At 59.6% G+C, this 25,095-nt stretch overlaps 9 protein-coding genes across 9 annotated transcripts; 4 read left to right on the top strand and 5 right to left on the bottom strand.

Annotated features, from left to right (window-relative positions):
• Window positions 1-199: 199 nt before the first annotated feature.
• A1Q1_04280 (uncharacterized protein) lies at window positions 200-615 on the top strand (the record flags this gene model as incomplete). The annotated part of the gene is made up of 2 exons (XM_014322657.1): window positions 200-267; window positions 378-615. 2 exons carry the CDS (start codon window positions 200-202, stop codon window positions 613-615), a joined length of 306 nt encoding a protein of 101 aa, XP_014178132.1.
• Window positions 616-797: 182 nt separating this feature from the next.
• A1Q1_04281 (uncharacterized protein) lies at window positions 798-2,149 on the bottom strand (the record flags this gene model as incomplete). The annotated part of the gene is made up of 6 exons (XM_014322658.1): window positions 798-854; window positions 916-1,107; window positions 1,146-1,275; window positions 1,330-1,579; window positions 1,636-1,821; window positions 1,942-2,149. 6 exons carry the CDS (start codon window positions 2,147-2,149, stop codon window positions 798-800), a joined length of 1,023 nt encoding a protein of 340 aa, XP_014178133.1.
• Window positions 2,150-2,297: 148 nt separating this feature from the next.
• Window positions 2,298-4,853, top strand: A1Q1_04282 (uncharacterized protein; the record flags this gene model as incomplete). The annotated part of the gene is made up of 7 exons (XM_014322659.1): window positions 2,298-2,516; window positions 2,558-3,169; window positions 3,450-3,633; window positions 3,675-3,791; window positions 3,915-4,054; window positions 4,137-4,259; window positions 4,317-4,853. 7 exons carry the CDS (start codon window positions 2,298-2,300, stop codon window positions 4,851-4,853), a joined length of 1,932 nt encoding a protein of 643 aa, XP_014178134.1.
• Window positions 4,854-4,899: 46 nt separating this feature from the next.
• A1Q1_04283 (uncharacterized protein) lies at window positions 4,900-5,314 on the bottom strand (the record flags this gene model as incomplete). The annotated part of the gene is made up of 2 exons (XM_014322660.1): window positions 4,900-4,980; window positions 5,018-5,314. The coding sequence occupies 2 exons, from the start codon at window positions 5,312-5,314 to the stop codon at window positions 4,900-4,902; spliced, it is 378 nt and encodes a 125-aa protein (XP_014178135.1).
• Window positions 5,315-5,643: 329 nt separating this feature from the next.
• Window positions 5,644-8,309, top strand: A1Q1_04284 (uncharacterized protein; the record flags this gene model as incomplete). Its single annotated transcript, XM_014322661.1, has 4 exons — window positions 5,644-7,264; window positions 7,307-7,605; window positions 7,766-8,167; window positions 8,280-8,309. 4 exons carry the CDS (start codon window positions 5,644-5,646, stop codon window positions 8,307-8,309), a joined length of 2,352 nt encoding a protein of 783 aa, XP_014178136.1.
• Window positions 8,310-8,579: 270 nt separating this feature from the next.
• On the bottom strand, window positions 8,580-9,455 carry A1Q1_04285 (uncharacterized protein; the record flags this gene model as incomplete). The annotated part of the gene is made up of 1 exon (XM_014322662.1): window positions 8,580-9,455. The coding sequence occupies one exon, from the start codon at window positions 9,453-9,455 to the stop codon at window positions 8,580-8,582; it is 876 nt and encodes a 291-aa protein (XP_014178137.1).
• A 1,383-nt stretch (window positions 9,456-10,838) lies between these two features.
• A1Q1_04286 (uncharacterized protein) lies at window positions 10,839-12,083 on the bottom strand (the record flags this gene model as incomplete). The annotated part of the gene is made up of 5 exons (XM_014322663.1): window positions 10,839-11,146; window positions 11,206-11,217; window positions 11,520-11,698; window positions 11,758-11,864; window positions 11,919-12,083. 5 exons carry the CDS (start codon window positions 12,081-12,083, stop codon window positions 10,839-10,841), a joined length of 771 nt encoding a protein of 256 aa, XP_014178138.1.
• A 723-nt stretch (window positions 12,084-12,806) lies between these two features.
• Window positions 12,807-14,090, top strand: A1Q1_04287 (glucosylceramide synthase; the record flags this gene model as incomplete). The annotated part of the gene is made up of 1 exon (XM_014322664.1): window positions 12,807-14,090. One exon carries the CDS (start codon window positions 12,807-12,809, stop codon window positions 14,088-14,090), a length of 1,284 nt encoding a protein of 427 aa, XP_014178139.1.
• A 129-nt stretch (window positions 14,091-14,219) lies between these two features.
• Window positions 14,220-22,474, bottom strand: A1Q1_04288 (uncharacterized protein; the record flags this gene model as incomplete). Its single annotated transcript, XM_014322665.1, has 5 exons — window positions 14,220-15,165; window positions 15,216-15,484; window positions 15,644-17,685; window positions 18,134-21,607; window positions 21,655-22,474. 5 exons carry the CDS (start codon window positions 22,472-22,474, stop codon window positions 14,220-14,222), a joined length of 7,551 nt encoding a protein of 2,516 aa, XP_014178140.1.
• Window positions 22,475-25,095: the final 2,621 nt, after the last annotated feature.

Raw genomic sequence — 25,095 nt, forward strand, 5'->3', positions numbered from 1 at the left:
ATGCCAGATGTCGTCATGTCTCGGCAATGTATCATTACGTAACAGAAAAGTTCGGAGGAAGCCGTTTTCGAGGCTCCGAATAGTCTGCCGCGCCGCGACGTTGGTGAGCGGCCAGGACGCACCTGAGTAAGCAAAAACAATCTTGCTTCTTGACTCCATCCTACTTGCCGCCTCCTCCCACAACCCCAAAACTAGCACCATGCCCAAGATCGACGTCGCCCCCGAGAAGAAGGAGGTCAACCCCCTCAACCCCCAGGGCCTCAAGCCGTGAGTGTCGAGCTACGGACGTGATGTGAGGGGCGGAGCAACGTTTCCTCTCCCCTCCTTGCCGCCTCGCCGCCGAGGATTGGCCTTGTGCGGTGACTGCGACTGCCAAGTCTTCCTGTATTCGATGTCTTCGCACAAGGACACCACAACGGCGCAGACGACGAAGAGGAGCAGAAGCTGGAGTTGACCAATCGAGCTGACGACCCCAGGTGCTGCGCGTGCCCCGAGACCAAGTCAAAACGCGACGACTGCTTCATCAAGTTCTCCGCCGAGGAGGCGCCGACCAAGTGCGCTGACCTCATCGAGGCGCACAAGGCGTGCATGCGCGGCTACGGCTTCAAGGTCTAAGCCCGTGCCATCTGCACACTTGACACGAGCGAGCGGCAGACGTTCGACAACAAACAATATCCAAAACATCTAGACCTATTAGCATTGTGCGCATCATGCATCACCCTTCATGGACCGAGGATCCTGGTGAGGCTAATCTGAGGAGATCGGAGTGTCGTGTGGGAGTGAGGCGGCTCAACGTGCTAGATAGTGCCCACACTGTCTTTCTCAGGACACCAGTCAGAGATTAATCTATTCATCTAAGTGTGTACTGATACAAATGCTGTTCTAGTGTCCTCGTGGTCTGCGGCGAAGACGCACAACTGCCACGTCCCAGTCTCCTCCCAGCTGGCGCTTCCACCGCCAGGCGTACCAGAGCATGAGCGGCCCACCAAGGTTCACCACGGCCAGGATAGCGAGGAAAGTCACGATCGTCGCAAAGCTGGGCAACATCGAGCATCCCAGCCAGATCATGGAGGACGTGAGCGCGATTGAGAACCGCTTTCCAGACTCCTGCTCTGTCAGTTTTGAGAGCTCAGGTCCTAACTTACGCGGACGCCCTTCGCGAGCGTGGGCCAGCCGGCGAACAGACCAGCAGCGAGCATGACGAGGCTGAACACGTGCGCTGTCGATGGCAGTCGCGATGCGAGCACGACGCTCGCACTTAGCGCAGAGGTCAGGCTAAGCGACGATGCGAGCCTGGATGTCAGTTCGCCAGATGCCGAGTTAACTCACGTGTTCTGCTCCTCGGCGACAGCGACCATGCCGCTTACGCCGCTGTTGGCGCGCTTCCGTCGCCGCCGTCTGCGTTTCCGCGCATCAGGGCCCGTCGAGAAGTCCGACAACAGAAGATGTACGAAGAACAGCATGCCTGCCAATGGCCAGATCGTGTCCGATGTAGTGGCCGATGTCAGCGTACCGAGGACAGGCGAGAGAAGCGAGAGCAGCAGCGGTGGCAGGAGCAGCGGTCGGATAGCAGAGTCAGCTGGAAGAAGTGCTGCGCTATGTTAGTTGAAACCAGAGGAACCCCGAACAACTCACGCCCGGATGGGTGTTCGTCTTTTCCCTTCGTCTCCCAGCCTATCCGCCACAGGGCGTAGGCGACCAGACCGATCATCGCGCAGGACCACCCCACGCCGGTAGGCGACAGCGTGCCCTCCAACATGCCGTAGTAGACTGCGAGAAAGAGCGCAATCACGGCCATGTGCTGCGATACGGGAAGAGCAGCTACGATCAGACTGAGAAGCTTCGGTCGCGGCCGCGGCGCTGGAGTCAGTTACTCGGTAGCTTATGCGCAACTGAGGGCAGCTCCTGCCCTCGGAAAATTCCCACTCTAAAGGTACTCACGACGTGCTGTCAGCTCGGCCAAAAAGGAAGGTGGAACATAGTTGTCTGGAAATGGCTGCCTACGCCACAACACACGCTCCCATTGCGGCGGCTCGTCTGGGACTGGAGGTTCAGATGAGGAAATCGTGGAGGCCGGCGGAGGCTGGACGTGGTTTGCAACTTGGCCCGCACCTGGCTCCTCCTTCGCAGACGAGCCACATTCAACCATAAGTGCGCCGCTTCCGAGCTGCTCCCCTTCGGTGATGTGAGGTTGCGAGATTGAAGGCTTGGGATGTCAGTTGTCAATAGCAGGCAGAGGGAAGGGCAAAAACACGTCGCGGCAGACCATTGCCAGACAGCCGGAATCTAGGCACGGTATGTGGGGATGCGGAGAAGGCGTGGTGGAGGTCTCAGGTCTTGAATCTGGCGTGCGAGGAAGACATCAGGGGTCATGGCCGGGTGCGTCGGAACTGTCCGTTATCTCATTTCCCATTGCACTCGCGCTCCCTGCCTTCCTTCGACGTCGAAACATGGCAGAGGATTGGACCCCGCCTTGGAAGCGGGACGACGGTGTCCAGGATCCTCACGAGGTCGAGGTGAGTCTCATCGCAGTTGCCGCTAGCTCTGCTGACCCCAGGTCTCCGCTCTTGAGGATGCCCTGACCGTTCCTCGGCCAGAGTCAGCTTCGACATTGACGGCTCAATCGGCAGGAGAGTACGACATGGATATCGACGACGAACTGCCCACGACCTACTCATCGTTGCCACCGTCACCCCGCGCTTCTGAGTACTCTCGACGACTCGACATCTCGGAGCTGCAATCGGCGTTCAACAGGGCAGATCCGTCACCGCGCCGGCCGTTTGCGTCATTGAGTGATGGAGAGAGTGATACGCAAGAATTCTGGCCTGCGCGTTCCAGAAGGCAGACGTTGGACTATGCCAATCGACCATCGCTGGACACCTTACAGAAGCCTCGACGGCACACCTTGTCGAGGACCTCTTCCAACACCACCCGCCAAGAGCTGACGAAGGAGACCACGCGGCTGAAGCCTGAGCCGGAAGTCGACGAGCCGGCCTCACCAGTGGAAGACTCCACGCCCCCGAACCGTGTGAAGGAGACGAAACCGGGGCTCAGTCTGTGGGACCTGCTCCGAGACGAAGACGCAGCAGAACAATGGGAAGGCTGGATCGCGGATGGAAAATGGGAGCGCATAGCCAACTTCCTCGCAGTGCCCCTCGTAGTTGAGAAGGTAAGCTCGACGCCAGTAGCTGGAAGCTGACCTTCAGGTGACATTGTTTGGGGCATTGCTGTGCTTCGACGGGTTCCTCTACAACTTCACGATTCTGCCGATCCGTGCGACTTTTGCCGCATCGCGAATAATCAGCAGGCTCGTCCGGAGGCAGAGCGTGACCCCGATTCCTCCAGCACACGTCCAGTCCCTCATGCGTATGGCTCTGATTGTCATCCCGGCAATCATCCTGCTGTGCGGAACCGATACGTCAAAGATGTATCACTCGGTGCGCGGGCAGGACACGATTAAGCTCTATGTGATCTTTAATGCCCTCGAGATCGGCGACCGTCTCTGCTGTGCGTTTGGGCAAGACGTTATCGACACCCTCTTCGCTAGGGATACACTCACATACACGGACAAGCGGCGGAAGAGAGATCATGTCCGTCCAGTCTTCTTCTTCACTCTGTCACTGGCATACGTCTGTGAGTAGCTATCGCGATGGGCTCATCTAACGGAACAACAGTCGTCCATACCCTCATCTTCTTTTACATGCTCATCTCGCTGAACGTCGCTATCAACTCTTACGATTATACCCTTATATCACTCCTCATCAGCAACCAGTTTGTGGAGATCAAAGGATGTACGTTGATTTACTGGGACAGCGACTGATGAACAGCCGTCTTCAAAAAGTTCGAGAAGGAAAACCTGTTCCAGATCATGTGCGCAGGTGAGCTCATGGCAAACGATCGGAGCTGATGATCAGACATTGTGGAGCGGTTCCAGTTGGGTCTAATGCTCGTGGTCATCTCGCTCAGAAACATGATCGAGATGGCAGGTTCAGACTTGGCCTTCCTTCCCCGAAGTTTCGTTCGCGGCAAAAGTCTTCTCGAGCGTATTCTCTCTGTGGGTGACAAGGCGTGGCTTCACTGACGCTTAGCCGGTTCTCTTCGTACTGGCATCAGAAATGATTGTTGACTGGCTGAAGCACGCCTTCATCGCCAAGTTCAACCACGTGCGCGCCACCGTCTACGGACGTTTCACGGACATTCTCGCCAAAGACGTTCTTCTCGCAGGAACGTATAAAACTGAGGGTCGCAACAAGAAGAAGGTAAGCTCGTTAGTTGTCCCACAAACTGACTCGCAGCATCCCATCCTGCTGGATCAGTCCCCTCTTGTATCGCGCCGCCTCGGCATCGCCAACATCCCTCTAGCGGTCCTCGTCGTGCGCATCGGTGCCCAGATCTTCGGAATGCTCACAAGCTCGGGGCACGCGGTCGACGGCGAAGCGCTGAGCTCGGGTCTGTTCTGGACGGCTCTAAAGTGGGTGATCGGCATTCTTGTCACTGCCACAGCATGGGGCTGCTTGGTGGTCGTCAAGCTCTTGCTCGGTCTCGGTCTCCTCAGTTACTCGGCACTAAGACAAGCTGGTATGGAGGAGCGCGAAGCCGAAGACGAGATGAACAACTTTGGTCGCGATCCCGTGGGAGTCAGCAAGGAAGAGATGGCGTACCACAAGGAAGTATCCCAGTATCTGTCCCAGCCGGCCGATGATCTTCCCGATCACCCCTCAGCTCCCATCTCTGCGGCCGACCCCGCGACACCTCGACCGACCCATACAGCGCTTCCTAAACCGCAAGGAAAGAAGAAGAATTGGAAACTTGAGGATGTCGAACGTTGGACGATGGTGAAGCGCATTTGGTAGAGCGAACCGCGTTGTAATCCTAATGTAGTGTTTTTGCATATGGTGTCTACTGCTGCTCGTTCTCCTTCTTGGTGGGCTCCCTGAGCAGGCTCTGTCCCCGGAGCTTACCAGCCCAGTCGTACTTGTCCTGTACACATTAGCTTCGATGAAGATGACAGACCCACGTCGAACTTCCAGGCGCAGACAGCAATGAAGGCAGGGACAGCGATACCCCAGGTGAGGACGTGGCGGGTAGCGGTGCGGGTGAACTTGAAGTGCTGGTACACGTTCTCACGCTGACATGTTAGCTTGGCACATCCTCGAAGAAGCTCACCATAGCCGCCCAGCGGTCGATCGCCGGGTCGTGCTGCGACGTTAGCGATTCTGCGGACATATTCTCCAGCGGAGGTCGGGTAAACGCACTCGGAGGTGGCCTGCATGTTAGCACTCATCAGCTCCTCAGACGTTGACATACCTGCCATGTTGCTTGTTGTTGGGAGGGGTAGAGTGGAGAGTCTGGCAACGGTAACGAGCTCACTACGGTGACCTGAGCTAGTCAACGACGTTCCAATGCACCAGGGTCGCTACGGTGAGCGGGGCGGAGTGCCACAGGGGCGGACAAATGGCAACTCCGGGAGTAATGCCACGCGGATATCGCGTGAGCACACACAGACTTACAACACCGTGCCTGACTCTGGCCGTAGATCAGTTGGTTAGTGACGAAAGAGGGCGAAGGACAGGGAGTTGAACGGGAGGAGTATGTACGCGATGTGAATTGTTTGCGACTCGCACTTGCAACATCAACAGCGCCATGAGTTACAGACCAAGATCGCGGTCACCCGACTACCGAAGAGGTCGCGAGCGGAGCTACTCCCCCTCTCGCGCGCGCGAGTACTCGCCCTCGCGCGGTATGGATTACGGGAGAGATGACTACCCTCCGCCACCACCGCAGAGACGGGACGATCGCCCGCCTCCGAGAAGATATGATGACGACGACCGCGTGCCGCCGCCCAGGCGCTACGATGACAGGAGACGATACAACGACGACGACCGTCGCCCACCTCCACGCCGGTACGACGAGGACAGGGGCCAACCGCGTCGCGACGATCGGGGCCCTCCACCACGCCGTGATGATCGGCGGTCACATCGCGATCGCGACGATTACAATGACCGTCGATACCGTGATCGCGACCGCGACTTTGACCGTAACGACCGCGGAGACAGGCGCGATGACAGACGGCACGACTATGACGATCGCCGCCCACCAGCTTCTGAGCCATCAAAAGACATCATCTTCCTCGGCCTCGACCCGCAACTGACAGAAGACGAATTGCTCGCCTTCCTGCGCATGCAGCACAAGGCGCAGGTCGACTCGGCCAAGATTGTGCGCGACAAGTTCACGGGCGAGTCGAAGCTGTTTGGATTCGTCCAGTTCTCCACTTTGCCAGAGGCGATCCGCTTCATGGACAACAATGCGCCGACCGTTTCCATGCCCGCTTTGTATGGGCACAGCGAACCCAAACGTGTCAAGATCGACTACGCGGGCAATAAGGAGGAACGGGACCGGGGCGGTCACCACGGCCATAGTCACGGCGGCCACGCTCCTGTGCAATCTGGCATGCAGATGCACGACGGAACGCGAGACATCGGTGCCCCCGGTGCTGGCGGAAGAGTCCTGCTCGTCCGTGGTCTCGACCCGGGCACGTACGTCGGCGAGGTGACGCGGCGGTTTGCGGACGAGATTGCGCGCTTGCTTGGCAAAGACGTCCGGCAGGCGGAGACAACGATCACGCGCGTGGTCATGATCAACGACCGTGCGACAGGAAACCCGTGGCGGTACGCATTCGTCGAGCTTGCCTCTCCTGAGCTGGCGGCCGCGCTGCTGCCTTTCCTGATCACGCCGCAGACTCAGCCGAACGGATTCCTCATCTCGCAGGTTCCTGTGGCTGTCTCGTTCGCCAACCTCGATGCGTTTGTCCCCGTGCCTGCCGGGCCGCTAGGAAGTGAGTTCCTGGTCAAAGCGGCGCCCAACGGCGGTATCGGCAGCAACACCATCGACAGCGACGACGGCGAGTGGGTCAGATACTGGCACGAGGCGGCTGGTGCTGTGCAGTCTGCGCCGCGAGGCGCCCTCCCAATCCCGGACAAGGGCAAGGAGCTCGAGCTACCTAAGGAGATGTGCGAGTTCCTCGGTCACCTGTCCGGCAAGAAATGGGTGCCTCCGCAACCGACGACGACGGCCGGCGACGCACCAGCAGCCAGCCAGCACCAGCAGCCTGGCACAAGCTCCGGCCCTATCAAGATCAGTTTCGGCAAGAAGGTTAGGAAGGAAAAGCAGCCGGAAGACGCCATGGTCACGATCATGTCGAAGCGGATCGGGGACGAAGAGGAGATTGACCTCATTGGCAAGGACACGGTCCTACTCTCGAGGAGTGAGCTAATCACATCTCTGGCGAGCTGACAACCCAGCCAAGGGCGCGAAGATTATCCCCCCGACCTCGACGAGCAGCAAGGTATCCCTCCTCACCCTCTCCGCTCTGCTCACATCCAGGTCATGAAGAATATCTCCAAATGGAACACGAAGCAGGGGGAGCTCGCGGCCCCGGATCCGCCAAAGAAGAAGGCCGAGCCCGTCCTATCGTCAGCGAACAGCATCAGCGTTGCCGGCAGCGGAGGCGGCTCCTTCAGCGACGACGGCGGCGAGGAAGCGGCCAACCTGGCCGCCATGCCCGCCGACGAGAACTTCGACTACACCGACACGACGCAGTTCAAGGTGACGCTGCGCGTGTCGTGCCTCCTGTGCCAGCGGCAGTTCAAGACGGAGGAAGTCCTGCGGAAGCACTGCAGCATGTCGGATCTGCACAAGGCAAGCCCATCCCGGATAGGACACAGAGGAAAACGTTACTGACATTGGATCTTTTTCTCTCGTACAGACTAACCTGCAAGACGCGCAGACACGAGAGGCAGGCAAGAAGCGCAAACTCGCGATCACCGGCGCGCTCGAGGCGGGTGACTACAGGGACCGCGCGAAGGAGCGCCGCAAGGTCTTCAACCAGCCCGCCAAGGTCAAGTGGCCCCAGCAGTACCCGCACCACCAGCCCGCGCCGAAGAACGCTCCGCAAACTGCAGCCCCGGCACCGGAAAAGCCCGAAGAGCCGGCCGTCGGCAACAAGCTCCTCGCCCAGATGGGCTGGAAGGACGGCGAGGGCCTCGGCAAGTCGGGCGAGGGTCGCTTCGCGCCGATCCAGGTGCAGCAGTTCGCCGAGCGCGCCGGACTTGGCACATCGAAGGGCCGCGACGTGACGGCCTCATGGCAAGACCAGAAGAAAGACTTGGTAAGAAACTCGCACCCCCTTCAACATTGTTTCTCTTGGGCAACTGACGGGCTAATCTTGGGCTATTGCTATTCTATATACATTTGGTCAATCACTAACTGAACAGACTAAGGAACGCTATGAAGAAGCTTCGAGGTCTTGAGTCACAAAAGACAACCTGAAACTACCTCAAGCCTCCATCTGAAAGCTACAACTCTTGGACGTGGTGGATTGGCGTCGACTTGTCCGTCATGATGAGTGAGGGGTATAGGGGCATTAGTGGCGTGGATTGAGGCGTAGAGCTGGCTGACTACACACAAACTGTTGTTCTCTCTTGATATGCAAACTCGTTATCTCACAGCTGGATCGGCGTGAGCTGACGAACGACTGGGAGGCCGGTCGAAAGATCTGCGGCGGCTGACAATGTCAGCTGTTACGGTAGAGATATGGCTAGCTTACCTTTGCTCCTCAGGCATATTGAACACTCGCAGACCTCGACGCGGTCGAGGCTCGACGACCTCTTCGGGGGCACAAGCAGGCCGTCATCGACAGGCATGACCTCGACGCCGAGCGATCCGGGTATGATCTCGATGCTGGGGCGTGAGGAGGAATCCGGCGACGAGTCGCCCAGGATGCTAGCGGCCGTAGCGCTCTCGCAGCTGAGGCTTGGCGTGGGGGAAGGGACAAGGCCCAGCTGGCGGGGCGACTGGAGGCTGTTATCGCTCCTGCGACGAGCCTTAACGAACTGGGCGCGTCCAAACCCCCTGCTATCCCTCTTGTTTGTGTCCTTCTGTGGCGGCGTGGGCGGGCGGTCGTTCTCGTCATGGACCGTGACCTGGGTAACGGCGAGGTCGACGAGGCGGAGCGTCGGCGACGGCTGGCGGGGAACGTTGCGGATGTCGAGTGAGGAGGGGCGAGACGAGAGCTGGCGCCCGCTCTCGTCGCGCGCAGGCTCTTCGGGCGCTTGCGTGATGACGCTGAATCCGGGCCACTTGCGGCGTAGAATGCTCAGCGGCGACTTCATCGTTGCGCTACGGCCGAGGCCTTTCTTCGCCGCGGCTGGGGGATGCTCGTCCGCCGGGCTCGTCGGAGGCGGAAGCCCGGTGACGCTATCGACCGAGTCCTGCCTGAATGGCCATGGCCGGTCCGCGGGCAGCTGGAGGCGGTCCTTTGTCTCGTCGATGGTGCCGATGGGCGACATCGATGGGATACGAGGCAGAGCAGGCGCGGCGCCCGGCGGCGTGGACGGTGACGTCCGCAACACGGGCGCAGCTAAGGAGTGGCGGTGCGACTTGTCGGCGGCCGCCATGATGCTGGAGTGTATTGATGAGGGGAAGGCGAAGTGAGAGCTGTAGAGAAGCTTTGTGCGCCGGTACCGAGTAAAGGAGGATAGGGGGGAGACGTCCGTGTGGCTGGTGCGCCGAGTTGATACCGGAGGAAGGTGGACGCAGGTGCTGATGAAGCGGCGATCGGGCGATGGCCAGACGGTGATCTCAAAGGCTTGGCGGGCGCTGTGTGAGGGTCGCGTGTAGCGTCGCAGCTGTCACTCCCAGGCCGACCAGGGGACGAGGGCGCAGTTGTGGGAACGACTAGGACTTGGTGGCTGGTACGTCGGCTGGACGGATCTTGGAACGCCGAGTCCTCGAGTCCAGAGAGTTGTCAGTGTGTCGTGTCTTAGCCTGACTCGTGGTGGTATGCTAAGCTGATCAGGATGAGAGGAATCCAGAGTCAAGAGTGAGTAAGTGAGACGTGTGATCGGGAGATCCTCACGAACGCTCGGTCGCTCACTCGCACGGTCGCACGAGCGGGCCCTCGCTAGCTGGTTGGCGCCGCGGGGTTGACCTGACCCGAGATTGTTGGAGTGCGCTAATTGAAGAGCGAGGCGGCGGGGCCTGGAGCGACTGGCGGTAGAGGGCAAGTGGGGCAAAGGGCCAAGGGGGCAAGTAGCGGAGACTGGGGGACGAGCGCAAGCCTTGGTGCCTTCAGCTGGCCGAACGTTGAGTGAGGTAGTCGGATCTGGTGATGAGCAAGTGAGTGAGGGATGAGTGGAGACAATAACAATCGGTGGCCAATATCAACACTTCGCCAGCACAATGCGTGCGGCCGCCGAAGACCGGCTGAATGGCCGACGTGCATGCACACAATGTCGTCCGGAGGACGCCGAAAGCGATACATTGCAGCCAAGATGCACCGCTCCGCGTTATCGAGCACCGCACCAAGCCATCACCCTGGCCGCCCTGCACTATGCGCCAACGCCAGCGTGGTAGAACTCGGCACCGGATCTGCCTGAAATCTGCCGTGACATGTCCGTGTCGCGCCGCTGACCGCATGCGCAGTACGCAGTCAGGCCATTGTGCGCATGGTAATCAGAAACAACGTCAGCTTCCTGTTGATTTTACTGGACGGCCTTGATGCATGAGCGCGTTCTTGAGCTTACGGCACAGCCCAAGAAGTAATGATCGCCAGTGCCCGCATTGTGATAGTTCGGCGTCTTCTTCCCAGTGTGACATCACCGCCACCGAAAGTTTATTGGTGATAGGGCTGTTATCATAGCACAGCCATCATGGAAGCAGTAAACCTTCTCAATTCAGCTCCGCATCTATCGGCGGTGCTGTCAGTGCTAGAAGACAATATGCAGAGTTGCTTGGAATGCTACAAGAAAAAGTTGACCCGGTGTCTACATGCATGAGGCTCACTCGACCTCGATCGGACTGTCCTTCAGTCCGCCCTGAGACTTCCGCCGCTTGCGCTCAAGAATGTCCTGACGAAGTCGCTCAAAATCACTCTTGTGCTCAGCAGCGTACTTCTTCAGCCCGTCTGATGTCTGCAGAGCCTCGACCTCCTCATCCTTACCCCGCTCCTTGTCCTTCCTCCGCGATGCCTCGGCCCGCTCCAGGTCGGCACGCAGCTTCGACAGGGATGCCGGATGCGACGAATCCATGTTGGCGTTGTACATCACCGTCCACTGCTGGAAGCGGGCTTCCAGCGCTGGTCGATCTCCTGAGGTTGAAAGGTCATATTTCTAAATATCAGCTACTCTCCGCGAAGGGGAAGCTTACCATAAGCAAGCCCTTCAGATCAGATAGCGAGATCAAGCTGTAGTTAGGCTTCTTTATCCGCGTGAACTCGGTCCTGCACGTCAGTTAGAGCATGATCGAATTAACATACTCCTTCGCCTTTGCGCTCCCTGATCCAGCGAATACGCGCTTCCAGTCGAGCTTCTGGTTGCTCGAGCTCGTAGATGTCGGTTTCGGCTTCGGACATCCTCGATCGATATGTCCAGGAATCGCGGCAATCTGCAGCACAGCTCCACAGATCGGACATTCGCCCTCGTCTGGACGTCAGCTTGAACCAAGACCGCCTGGAAGCTCACCAGACTCAGCCAGCTCGACAACATCGTCGTCGTCATCGTCGTCTGATGCGCCTCGGCTCTGTTGTGGTGACGAGCGAGAGCTGCCCTCTCCTCGCGACTTCTTCGTCGGTGACCGTCGCGGGAGGCTGTTTCGTCGCTTCCGTGCTGGCGGAGGTTGAACGAGATCGACAAGTTTTGGTCTACGTGTCAGCTGAGCATCAATATGCCAGCTTACCTGGCCTCCTCCCACGCATCGCACATCTCCTCCAGCACACGGTTCCGTCGGATCGATCCCTCGGTCTGCGGATCACTACATGTCGGACAGGCGGTCTTCTTCGTTGTTGAAGCAAAGAACCCCCGGATACACTGCGAGGTTTAGATGATGAAGACGATACATTCTTCCGAGATTCAGTGACTCACCTTGGAGCAGAAGGAATGTCCGCACCCGATGCTGACGGGGTGGTCGAAGAGCTCCTTGCAGATGGGGCAGAGGAGAGCCTTGTCGAGGCGGCGGAGCTGCGGCTGGGATTCAGGAAAGGGCTTCGGCTCAACGTCGGCCTGGAGCAAAGGGTGGTTGAGGTCCATTGCAGAGGACAGACACGAGGCGCAGGCTTCGGCTCGACAACAGGAGATGGGGAGTGCTTGTTTGTGCAAGCGCGACGAACGGCGAGCCAGACATTGCGATTTCTCGTCGCGTGACGCGTCTGAGACTGGGGACTGGTGGCCAATCTGCCTCCGCTGCATTAGGCGTTCATTACAAGTTCAGCAACAGTGTGCAGGTGACGTAACCTAATGTTTGTTTGTAATGTGACGGCTCAGCCAGGCCAGCCATGGAACGCCGCGTGCGGCCGTAATCTCGGGTGGACCCTGAAACGATAGAGAGGACCCAAAATGTCGGGCACGGCACGCACTGCTCTGGACGCCGACGCAGCACGCGTATGCAGCGGGAAGACGCTTCGTGGAGGGATCACGCTAATCGTTGAACTCCACGCAACGCCATCTATCTTTCCATTGTGGCCATGGCGGACGGTGAGCTGCGCAAACAAGGATGAGCTGACATCAGGTGGCTCGACATGGAGCTTCTATCTGGCGGTGGTGTTTGCCGTGCTCTTCTGCGTCGTTTGGACCATCACATTGAACGGATGGCGCGTGGCGTGAGTGCCCCAGCTCGCGCATTGGCTTCGTTAGCTGACAAACAGACGGTCACGATACGGTAAGCGAGCGGTGTCGTCGCGACTAGACCGGATGCCTGCGGCGTCAGTGCCGGGCGTGACGATCATCCGGCCGCTGTGCGGACTGGACAACAACATGTTCAACACGCTCGAGTCAATGATGCGCCTCGATTACCCGAACTACGAGGTAATTTTTGCGCTGCAGGACCCGAATGACGAGGCGCTCCCCGTCGTGCGCATGGTCATGGAGAAGAACCCGGACGTCGACGCGCGGGTTATCATTAGTGAGTTCCCCCACCCCCGACTCATGATCCAGAGGTCGCCGGAAGGACGCTGGAAGAGATTTACCTCTTGGAAAGGCATTGCTGACAGAGTAGACCCCGAAAAAGTCGGCGTCAACCCCAAGGTCAACAACCTAATGGCGCCATTCCGGGAGGCGAAGCACGACCTTCTGTGGGTTGTCGATGCCACGATTGCAGTGACGCCGGGCGTGCTGGGCCGGATGGTCGAGGCGTTCCTCGACTCGCCGGACCAGAGCACCAACATCAACGACGTAGAGTCCCATCCCTTAATTGCTGACGAGGAGCGTCCGCCCCCGACTGCCGGCCAGGTCGGTCTCGTCCACCAAGTCCCCTATGCTGTCGTGTACGAGAAGACGTGGGGAAGCCTGATCGAGCAGGCGTACCTCAACTCGACTCATGCCAAGATGTACCTCAGCATTGTGAGTGGCACCAAAACAGAGACAGCTGTCGATTCCAGCGGAGCTGACATCCAGAACGCGGTCGCGATCGAGTCGTGCGTCGTGGGCAAGTCGTGCATGTACTCTCGCTCCAACATTGGCGACATCGTCACCCCCTCCCCGACACTGCGCAAGCTCGACCCCCCGCCGAAAGGACTCGCAGGCTTCGGCCCCTTCATGGCCGAGGACAACATGATCGCGCTCTCAGTCTGGCACGACCTGAAGCTGAAGCACCGGATGGTGCCCGATGTGGCGTTGGATTTCCTCGGCGCCCTCGACGTGCGCGGGTACATTGACCGCCGGGCGCGTTGGATCCGAGTCCGCAAGATGATGACGCTGCCCGCCACGCTGCTTGAGCCATTCACCGAGTCCCTCGTTGCTGGCATTTATGGCGCATGGGCGTTCGGACGGCTGACACACGGCGCACTGCCCGGGTGGCTCTTCTTTGTCCTCAACGAGGTGCTCTGGCTCCTCGTCGATCTCGATGTGAGGCGGAATCTCGCGACGAATGTGAGGCATATCGGCCCACAACCCACCACTGCGGCTTTCATCGCGGCGTGGGCGGCGAGAGAGATCCTCGCCCTCCCCATCTGGACATACGCCATGCTCGGGTCGACGGTCATGTGGCGCGGGAACCGGTATCGCATCCTCGCGAGCGGCGAGGCGAAGCGCGTCGATTAGTGCTCAAAGCGCAACCTCCGCCGAGAGAAGCACGCTGCCTAGACTGTATGCAGCGCGGCTTCTAGCTCGTAGTCATAGATCTATCTCATCATGCAATATATAGAATACAGTTGCGCCACCAAAGATTAACTACATGTGCTGCTCGTCCGCGCCCAGCAGCCATCCGACACCCTTCACGAGGGCGCGGCGGCCCATGTCCGCCGCAGCATCGACGTCCGCGACAAGTCCGCCGCGCACGTCGCCGTTGTCCCTCTCCTCGCCCTGCGCCGGCAATCCAGTGAAAGAGCGGAGGTTGGAGCCAAAGTCCATCGCGAGCTTGGCCGCGCGCGCCGCGCGCCGGCTGCCGAGGACGCGCTGGTCGTCCTCCTGTCCCTGCCCCTGACCTCCGAACCCTCCAAAGCCCGCAGCGCTCATGGCGCTGCCACTCATCGCACCGAGACCCGAGCCGAGCCCAGAGGCCACGCTGCCAATGCCAGAGCTGAGGGAGGAGGCGGTGAATCCGCTCCCGGAGTCGGCGGGCGGCTCGAGCAGCTTCGGGTTGTTAACCACGAGCTGCTCCGCGCTCCGCCAGATGGGGAGGATGGCGCTTACTTCTTCCGGCGGGCAGAGCGCGATCGCCTGCGCGAGCAGCGCGATGCGGTCGGGGATGTTCTGGTACTCGCTCTGCCTGCCCAGGGCGAGGCAGGAACGCCACGTCACTTGCCGGATCATGCTGGCTTCGGTCGCGGGATCCCGGACAGGCGGCTCGAAGCCGCTGACGTCCGAGCGCATGCTGGCACGGCTGACTTGACGGCTTAGAGAGGCGCGGCTGCCTGGCCGCGGCGGCGCGACAGGTGCAGTCTCCAGCTCGGGCTCGGCCATGTCGATCAGGATGCCGATGTAGTCGCGCGCGATCTCCCACTCCTCGTTGCTGATCGCCGAGTCGCACAGCATGCCGTACACCTGCGCCTTGGCGACCTTGTCGTCCCTGTACCCCAGCTTCTCGACAAGCTCCAGGATGATCGGCGTGTGCTTGTAGATGTCGTCCGAGGTGGAAACGATGCGCTCAATGAGCACAAGCTTGTTTGGCGTGAATCTGTCTGTCAGCTACGAGCTAGGGATACGAAGCTAGGAAGCAAAACGAACCTGATCTCTGACGGCGTCATGCCGCTCAGCGCCTTGAACGTCGTGAGGCGCGATGTCGCCTCAATAAACTCCTTCTCGCGCTTGATGGCCGGCGTCTCGGCGCCATACACGCTGAGGCAGTCGTAGGCAAGCTTCATCTCGCCCGTGTGGATGTTGCCCGTCTCGGCACGCATGAAGAACTCGCGCGACGTCTTGAGCACGGCGTCCTCAAGATCCTGCGACGTAAAGTATCCCTCGGGCTTGAGCGTCTTGACGACCTTCTTCGAGATCTGGATGTCTGATTGTCAGCTATGTAGACTGAGATGCAACTCACTGCCTGCGGCCAGGAGGCCGGAGAGGAAGACAGACATCATCTCCTCCCGGGAGAGCTCGCCGAGCGCGCCGCCCTTCATGATATTGCTCTCGTCTCCGCGGCCCTGGAGACGGACCATGTCCTGCCAGAGGTCGAGCCACATGCGCTCCGACGCGTTGCTCGAGTTGACCTGCTTGCGGACGAGCCTCTCGGCAAGGCGGTGCTGCTCATCGTGGTCGTAGGCAAACTGCAGTAGCTCGCGGAGGTAGATGTTGAGGTTCCACTTATTGAGAATCTCGCCGCTCTCGAGGTCGAGGTCTAGAATATCGATCGCCTTCGACAGAGACGAGAACGGAAGCGGGCGGAAGAACATGAACAGGTCCTTTGGCGCGTGCATCGATTGGTGCGAAGTCGACGGCCGCATGAAGCTGGCAATTGACTCGAGCGTCGTCGCGACGGCCTCGCTGTCGAGCTCCTTGTCGCCCGTCGATGAGTCCTCCCACACAGGCAGGCACTCGAAGATGGCCGACATCGTGCCCCACGCATTAAGCGCGTCGCTGCCGTACAGAATCGCAAGCGCGAGGCGTGCGACAGCCTGGTCATCTTTGATCAACCGCTGGTGCATCGGCAGAGTCGCCTTCGACGCTTCAAAGCACGGCAGCGCAAGCGACAGTGGCAACTCCAGAATCGCATTGAAGAGCATCCGCTCAACAAGGTCTGGGTCGTTGTTCCCCGCGCGCTCCGATCGACTCTGCAGCACGTACAGGTACGGCAGGACGAGTCGCTTGATGTCGTTGACGATCGACGCCTGGGACGAGTTGGACAGGTACGCGCGGACGATTGTCTCCTCGCTCGCCTTCCTCCACAGCTCAAGCGACCAGTCCTCCTGCTGCTGCGGGGCGAGCCCAGAGTCGTAGATCAGGCGACTCAGCAGTGAGAGGTCCTCGCCGATGATGTCGAGGCCCGATACACCGAGCGCCGCGCCGTGCTGGACCCACGCGAGCTGCGCGTCCAGCAGTCCCAGCTCGTCCAGCGCCATCACACGGTGTTGATACCACGTCGACAGCGCCTCGTCCGAGAGCGCCTCGTGCTGCGCCGTCGGCAGCAAGTCGTGGGGTAACGGGTTGCTCGCCTCCATTCCGTACTGTGGCCGGAGGACGTCGAGGAACATGACCTCTGTCGGTGTGGCGTTCGGCGGCCACTGTGACTTCTCTCCATCCGTAAACGACGCTGGCAGGAGAGCCTGCATGTCGTCCGTCGCTGGTGATACCCAGCCCGGCACGCTCTCGATGATGGAGAGGCGGTACGGCCAGATCTCCTCCGAATGCCGCTGGCACACAATCCGCAGCGCCTTCATGTGCGCAGCGGTCGCAAGTCCGAGAGCCGACAGCACGATATCCTGGAGCACGAACGTCGCAGCGTCTATCGGCGGCTCGACCTGCATCATCGACTGAGCACGGGACTGTGGCCGTGGCGGCTGCGGCTCGAGCTCGGGGTCGTTCTCCGCCCATGGGTCGTCGAGCACGCCCGTGTCCTCGTCTTCGGCATTCGCCCACGGGTCGTCGAGGTCAATGTCGGCCGACTGTCCCGATGGCTCCCTCGTCTTCGGTTTCGGTGTCCGTGGAGCGTAGAAGGCGTCAAATGTGTCGATTCGTCTCCGCGCCTCTCGCAGAACAGCGAGACAGTGAACGGCAGCTGTCCTCATCTGGTCGGTACCCAGAACAGCCTTGGCGGCCGCACGCACATCCTCGGACTTGTACTGGGCCCATCCTTTCGCGCTCTCATCTCGGCGCACATGCTCCGCCTCGAGCCGAGAGCGCACGTCGTCCTCGAACTGCTGCGCCTCGGCCGCGCCGGCCTCTTCGCCGACCTCGATGATTTGTCGCAGAACGACCTGGTCGTAGAACTTGCCGCTCAAGACCAGGTTGGCGCACGTAACGAGCCGAGTCGCTGCCGGGAGCGCAGCGAGCGAGCTCAGGAGGAGTGGGAGTGGGAGCTGATGCGAGGGCGCCTTGAGAAGCTGTTCCGGGGTCATGGATGCTGAGACAGAAGCAGTCGACATGACACTCGCCGGCCGCGACGGCTGGTCGCCCGGTGTTGCCATCTTTGTCGATTTCTTGTCGGTCGTCGGATCTCGGTGCTGGCAGTAATGTTCCAGCTCATCTCCGAGCTTATGGTCTACTTGTCATCGATGAACGCATCGATTACTTGCAACTTATTCATACCACCCGTTTAAGATGGCCGACAATCCCACGGCCGCGTCGAGCGCGACTGACTTTGCGTTAGGCCGCGAAACCATACTAGGAGGACTGCAATCATGCATTACGTGCATAACATCCCCGTTGCATTATGTTCACGTACGTGAATTATGTACATACTGGTTAATACTTCCAGAACTTTGTGATGGAAATGTGGAATGGATTCTAGGGAAGACACACGACGAGTGTGGACTGTGCGGGGAGAGGGCATTACATGGAGAACTTGAGGATGGGTGAAGAAGACTTGCTTGTTGTAATGGTAGTAATGTCTTGGGTATATGGAGTCGACCAACTATGAGTCGTGCACAATCTAGCTTTCTCAAAAACAACTGTACTTAAGCATTGAGCTCAGTGAGTCAACGTCTCACAGCGCTCGACAACTGTCTGGTAAATGAACTTGAAGCTCCAGACACTTCCCCGTAACCTCTTGATGCTCAACAGGTACAGGCCGTGCAGGTTCTTGATCCTGCACAGTTCAACGGCAAAGCGCACCTCGTCACCATTGTCGATGGCGTGCTCTCCGTACAGGGGCTCCGGCAGAGGGCCGAGCGAAGGCGATTGCACGCCCGAGTTGTTCACCGAGTTGAGGAGGTCGGATTCGCTGCGAGCCAGGACGGACGAGTGCTGAGACGAGTAGGAGCTGCCACGTCGCAGAAGCATTCCCTTCAGACCTCCGAGCCCACCGCCACCGCCGCTCGAGGTGGAGGGTACACCGCGTCCCTCGGATCGGTTGGCAGCAGCCGCCGAAACTAGAGAGAACGCGCCCGACGATAAACCGGTAGTAGCGCCCGCCTTGCGTCGACGCACACGCGTGCAGCGAAGGCGGAAGTCGGCCTCCTGCTTGACCTCGATGCCCATTCCGTGGAGCACACGGAGAACCTCCTCCATGATCTCCGCTGGAGTGTGCGAGCTGAGAGCCGATTGGTCGACGAGCCCAGTGTGAACGCGCAGCTTGTTCTCATCGGCAGATAACGGCGCCGATGAGTCATGGCCCCGCTTCTCAGCGGCCTGCCGGGCCGAAACGAGCGCCGGCGTTCCATTTGTCATATCCTTTGACAGCGAAGACGGGACATGCTGAGACTTTGAGCGTGTAGGAACAACTCGGTTCGGGTTCAGCATGATCTTGTCGTCGATGTTCGTCAGGTTGTTGGCAGGAGCAAGCGGGATACGAGCCTCGGGCTTGGGCTTGTCGTCACCATCGGCAACGACGGGGGCTGGAGCCGGAGCAGGAGAGCTTTCGTGAATGACAATGGCAGGGCTGGGGGTGGCGGCCTCGAGCTTCGTGCTCGGCTCAGCCGTTGCGAGACGATCAGTAGACGGCTTTGATCGCGTGGAGCCTGTAGAAGCGGTCATTACCCGATCGGCACTGATCGAAGGACGGGAGGAAGACGCGGCTCGCTCGGTGTTCCTTTCCAGAGTCATTGATTGGCGACCACTGGAACTCGGGTCTGCAACACCAGTGTTCTTGATGTTGTGTAAAGTATCCTTTGCAGTGGACTTGCGGCGGAACCAATCCATGACTCTCTTTGCCGTGCTCGTCGAGGCTGGGCGAGCGGTATCGGCGTCGACAGTGACTGCAGACGTCGAGCTGCGCTGGTCCTGAGAGGCCGGGTGAATGCCGTGCTGGCCGATGACAGGTGATGACGTGGTCGAGCCCGAGAAATCCGTGGCAGTCGCAGCTTCCTCGGGCGATAAGAGAAGAGTTCTGGGACGCTGCCTAGGGTTGGAGTCCCTCATGCTCTCAGAAACATTGCGTTGGCGCGGCGGTTGGGCCACGGAGAAGCTCCGGCCGTGACCCTGCGACCAAGTCCGCTGAGAAGTACGAGCGGGGCTGCCACTGTCCTTGGACAGCTCGGAGGGTGTTCCCTGACCGAGTAGCTTAGCAAGGCTGAACTTGTCGAGTGATAAGCCCTTGCGGGATCGGGCAGGGCGCTTGCGGCCTTGCTGTGACTGCGTGCGCTCGGGCTCGGGCGTCTTGTTGACACTGGTGGTTGTCTCGGAGGGAGCAGCGCTCGGCTCGGCGAGGGTTTCCTCGGGTTCCGGAAGGTCGCGCGGAGATTTGTCGGGTGTCGCAGCCCCGGGCGGAAGCTTGGCGTGCGGACGCGAGGTCGACGGCACACGTTGGGGCACCTCAGTGCGGGGAGTGATGATCTGGTCAGGTTCGGCGGAAATCTGGCGAGGGGTGGACGACGAGAAAGGGGGTGTAGGGCTGCTTCCCTCCGCCATGATCGCATCACCGTTCTCGCTCTCGCGCGATCGCTTCGAGGGGGTGGAGGGTGGCAGAGCAGGAGGCGCGCTCTGCGATTGAGGAGGCGCGTCAGGGTCTGCGATGGGAAGTGTCGTGACAACGGGCGGAACCTCAACGTCGGGGGCATCACTAGTGGCCAGGGGCATCTCAACATCAGACAGCTGGCGCTTGGCCACTTTGGGGGTCTCGGCGGCTGGAGAGGGTGTAGCCGTCGGCACTTCGATCTCGGGCTGCTGCTGCGGTTCAGGCTCAGGCTCAGGCTCAGACATCCTTGCGTCCTCGGCTTCCGTCGCTGGCGACTCGACGTCCATGTCGCTAGATCGAGGCTCATCAATCTGCTGCGCATCGATCTGTTTCGGTGGGGTCACAGGGACGCTCGTCGTGGACGGTGATCGGTCCTCAGACATGCCTTCCGCGACAGCTGCGTCGCCAGCAGCGAACTGGGCCTGAACACGGTTCCACATGTCGCTACCATAGTCGACCTGGATAGTGTGTCGATTGGAAGCCGCAGGTGCAGGAACCCTAGAGGGCTCTGGAGACGCTCTCGGCATAACGACCTCCTGAGCCATTGCATTGTCCGAGTAATTGACCGACTCAGGACGCGGCTTGGGAGGCGTTCGCTGGGTGCGAGCTCGGGTGGGCAGCATGTCCTGAGGCACGGGAGCAGCCGCAGCGGGATGATCCATGCGCTGCTGCTGCAGGAGATGCTGTTGCTGCTGGTAGAGAACGTCCTGCTCGTAAACTGCAACGCCAGGAGGTACACTGGTGTGTCCTCCAGCGTTGTACAGGTACTCTGGCATTGTCGAGGTCGAAGGCAGAGCGCTGCGGTGTCGGGTGTGGTCCTTCGCCCGCCTTTGGTCGAACATATTGCCCCCGCTGCTACCCATAGCGGCCTGGCTGCGAGCTAGAGCCTTCGCAAGCTTAGCCTCCTGCTGCAGACGGCGACGCTGAGCAAGATCACGCTTGGCCATGTGGCTCTTGCGCAGCATGTTCTCCGAGAAGATCCGCTCATGGTCCTCAATCGTCCGCTCAAAGAGTGCGCGGTGAGCATCCAGCCAAGGGTGGTCCTCCACCTGAGGGATGGTGCAGCGCCTCGTCGGATCCGGCTGGAGCATCATCAGGAGGATGTCCTGCGCGATCCTCGACATGTGGTCGGGGAAGTTGAGGGGGGTGCTCATGATGTACTTATAGAGCAAGTTGATGTTGTCACCATCCGGGTTCTGCGGGTCGTCGTCGTAAGGAAGGTATCCCGAGAGCATTGCGTAAAGAATGACACCACACGACCAGACATCGACGGCGGTGCCGACGTACAGCCCTTCAGAGACTACCAGTTCCGGAGCGGCGTAGCAGGGCGAACCACAGCTAGTTGCCATCAGGTCATCCTCGTCACGCTCAAAGTGGTTGGCGAAGCCGAAGTCGGTGATGATGATGTTGCGGTGCTTGTCGAGCAGAAGGTTCTCGAGCTTCAAGTCACGGTGCACGATATGCTTCTGGTGAAGGTAGTCGACACCGGAGATCAACTGGGCAAACAAGCGCGACGCGTCTTTCTCCTTCAAAAACCTGTTGGCCAAAATGTAATCGAACAGCTCACCACCTAACACGTCAGCCTTGCTCTTCCGTAATGCAGTGCACAGAACGTACCTCCGGCAAACTCCAGGACAATTCCGATGTACTTGGCGGTGTCGATGACATCGAGCATGCGAACGATGTTGGGATGCTTCAGCTGCCGGAGAACCTCAATCTCCCGCTCGACCTTGTTCGCCCGCTGCGAGTCCTCGTCGAGCTGCCCTCGACGGATGAGCTTGATCGCGACCTCAACACCATACTCGCTGTGGACACCGAGCTTGACCTTTCCGAACTCGCCCTCACCGAGCGTCTGCAAGAGGATGTACTGGCCCAGAGCGATCATCGGTCGGTTCGGGTGCGCTTGCTTGAAGGTGTGGACCGAGGGGTGGAGGACGTATTCATCCGAGAGGTACTCAGACCGCGGGGGAGAAGCTTGGGAGCTCAGGCCATGGTGGGACTGCCGCTTGCGCTGCTGTCCTGGGACGTGCTGCTGAGCGGCCGAGTGCGAATGTGAAGACGCGTGCGCTCCAGACATGATCGCGGTAGGCTCCTGCGACGGAATGCCAATGGGCATGGTCGTCGACGCGTGACTTGCGCGATGCGTGTGACCCCTCGTTCCCGCAGTTGACGAAGGTCCCTCGGAGGGAAGATATGCTCCAAACTCGCTGGCGATGTGCTGGGCCGCCGAAGGACGGCCCGAAGCTTGCCGAGATGTCGACGCGGCGGACGCCGATGCCCTGGTGGATGCCGTCGACGGTCTCGAGTGAGCCGAAGGCACCTGGTTCACAGACATCGAATAAGAGTGGCCAGAAGGCGGGGAGAACGGGGGAGTGTAACGCGCTGCCTGGTCATCCATCGATTGGCGGTGAGGGGGAATCGCGAACGGATCGGACATGTTGGTAGCTTGCTGTACAGCGGATGCCATAAATACAAACAAGCACTACCAGCAGTCCGTTGCGGTTGATGCGGCTTGCGTCAGATCACGCTGAGCGAAGAAGCGGGCGACAGAACTGGGGGAGGATCGCGAGGTTGAAAGCCAGCTAAGAGTGCGCGACAGGGACGATTATGAGAGTGTCACGGGGCCGGCACACTAAGGATCTAAGCGCAGTAAGCACATGCAATTGCAGCAAGCGGGTGAGAAGGGGTAGAAACAGCCAAACGAGCGAATTTGTTGTTGTTGGTGGAGAATGACTGTGTCGTGTGTTGACGGGCGAGGGGGAGGGGCTGATCCAGAAGAGGAAGACGGATGATGGGGTGATGTGCGGTGTGGAGACTTTTACTCACGGCGAGGGCGATCAGCAGCAAGATGGGACCGTGACGAGAACCGGGAGTACGAGGAGTAGCGGCTGAACACGCTGACCTCGAAGACACGCCCCGTGCGTTTGTTCAGGAGAAGCGGTGGTGGTGGTGGTGGCGCACCGATGCGGTCGTCGCGAGCCGAATCCAAAGAAGAATACCAAAGGAACAAGAAATGAAATGAGCGAACAGAGGCTGAATTTTGCTGCTGCTGTCGTCGTTGATGCGAATGGGAAGGATCGAAAGAAAGCGTGCAGAAGGTGAGTTGAGAGTGAAGAGAGGGGGGAAGGGGAGAGTTGGTGATTGAAACAGGAGCAGGCGGCGGGAGGGACCAGTGCTACAGGAGATGGCACGTTACAGCACCAGTGAGCCAGCGAGCCAGGACGACCGGACCGAACAGACTACCAGGGCCTGTTTTGCACGATCGGGCGAGATGGTTGTGGCCTTTCCTGCTTGCAGTGACAAGAGAGTGTGAGTGCCGATGCGAGAGAGTGGTGTGAGGGGAGGGAGAGGGAGCAGAGGCGGGCGAGGATTAGTGGAAGGCAGGTGTGTGTACGGGGTATAGGTGGCAAAGCAAGTGGAAGAGAATCGTGAGTGTGATCTGTGTGCGTGCCGTGTGGCCGGTGTGCGGTGTGCGGTGTGCGGTGTGCGGTGTGCACGCGGAGAGTGACAGCTGAGCCTGGCGCCTGGCGGTCTAGCCCAGAGCCCCTTCCCTCGATCCCTCACGTCCCTCACAGTGGGACGCGCTATGCGGCACGAATTTCGTTGATCGCATTGATGGGTGCCATTCTAATTGCCTGCGGCTTGCCGCATTTGAACGCGCGCGATGCAACGGCACCCATCCATTAGAATCCCGGATTACAGACTGTTTCCTAATACGATCCCACTCTAAAACAAACCCGCGCGTGTGCGTGGTCGCGCGGCTGGCGGATGTGGCCATAGTGGGAGGGAGCAAGGGCCGGAAAGCTTCATACGGGTTTTTGTAATCAGGAATTTGCGCGAGCCTTTGAATTGGTGCCTGGGCACGCAGGGCGACCCGGTCCTGAAGCGCACTCAACCATCGAATTCCAGTGAGGACGCGACCCCCTACCCCCCTTCCATGCTCCTTCCCACCATGCACACACAACGCGTCACGCGTCTCGCGGCCAACCCAACAACACACCGTGGCTTGGGTCACGACCACAACCACCCACCTGCCGCTTTCGACGTCGCCGCACATCCACACCACCGTCAAGCCTTCTACCAGTGATCAACCACATGCAACCTTAACCCTCACCGCCGCACCGGAGGCGGAACACAATGGACAAGAGCTCTCTGCGCCGCCCACCGCCCTCGCCCATGCAAGCCCCTGCGTTTCCCCGCGTTGCACTCCTCGCCACGCCTTGCGCGCCACGGCGCTGTGAACCGACCCGACACACCGTGGCCACAGGGTCTCCCTCCCTTGGTCCGACAAGTCGTGGACCCCTCCCGTTCCCGGGTCTGCCCAACCTTTTTTGCCTGTTTACCATTCATGCTTCTCCCCTTCTCCCTTTTGGGAACGACGTTATAACCTGAACGGGAACCCGGAGTAGTGACAATGCCAGTGGTTTTCATTGCTCCGGTCCCTCCAACAGCGGGCAGCACTACGGCCGCTTCTTGTCACTCCGCTGTTCGTGCGACCCGTCGAATGGACGTCTCAGCGATAACTTGGGCTAGCGTGCTCACCGGCTCTTGAGACTCTCGTTATTTCAGGGCACCAGCCGGCCCATGCCTGACATGTGCATCGGGCGCATTCGCGTGCATGCGCAGAGCCGCTTAACAGAGGGTCCAAGATGCACAGGATGCAGAACGGCTGACACGACTACCGCGGTCTGCCGTGCACAACTTATGGCGTGCACTAGCGCAGAAAAGTCAAGCGAGCTGGGATTCCTTCCATTTCGAACATTTCGTGGACACCGCGCACTCCTAGGCTTAAAGTTGCTTGAATGCTTGGCTTCCACTTGACAGGCTTGTCCGGCACTGAGCATGCCAATAGAGTGTAGATCAGGCACCCAGCAATCCTCTCAACATACGCCGCTCTGGGCGCTTTGTTTGGTCTGGTTCGAGTTGCAGTGCATGCAGAAGGAAAGGAGCAGCGCCACAAGCTCGAACGTACTCCACAACGGGCTGAGGGATCACGAGGGAGACTTCTTCCGTCCCCGGCTCTGAGCTTTGCGTAGGTTGACCAAATGTCATGTAACG

Source organism: Trichosporon asahii, assembly GCF_000293215.1.
Source record: "Trichosporon asahii var. asahii CBS 2479 unplaced genomic scaffold scaffold00070, whole genome shotgun sequence".
Lineage (NCBI taxonomy): Eukaryota > Fungi > Basidiomycota > Tremellomycetes > Trichosporonales > Trichosporonaceae > Trichosporon > Trichosporon asahii.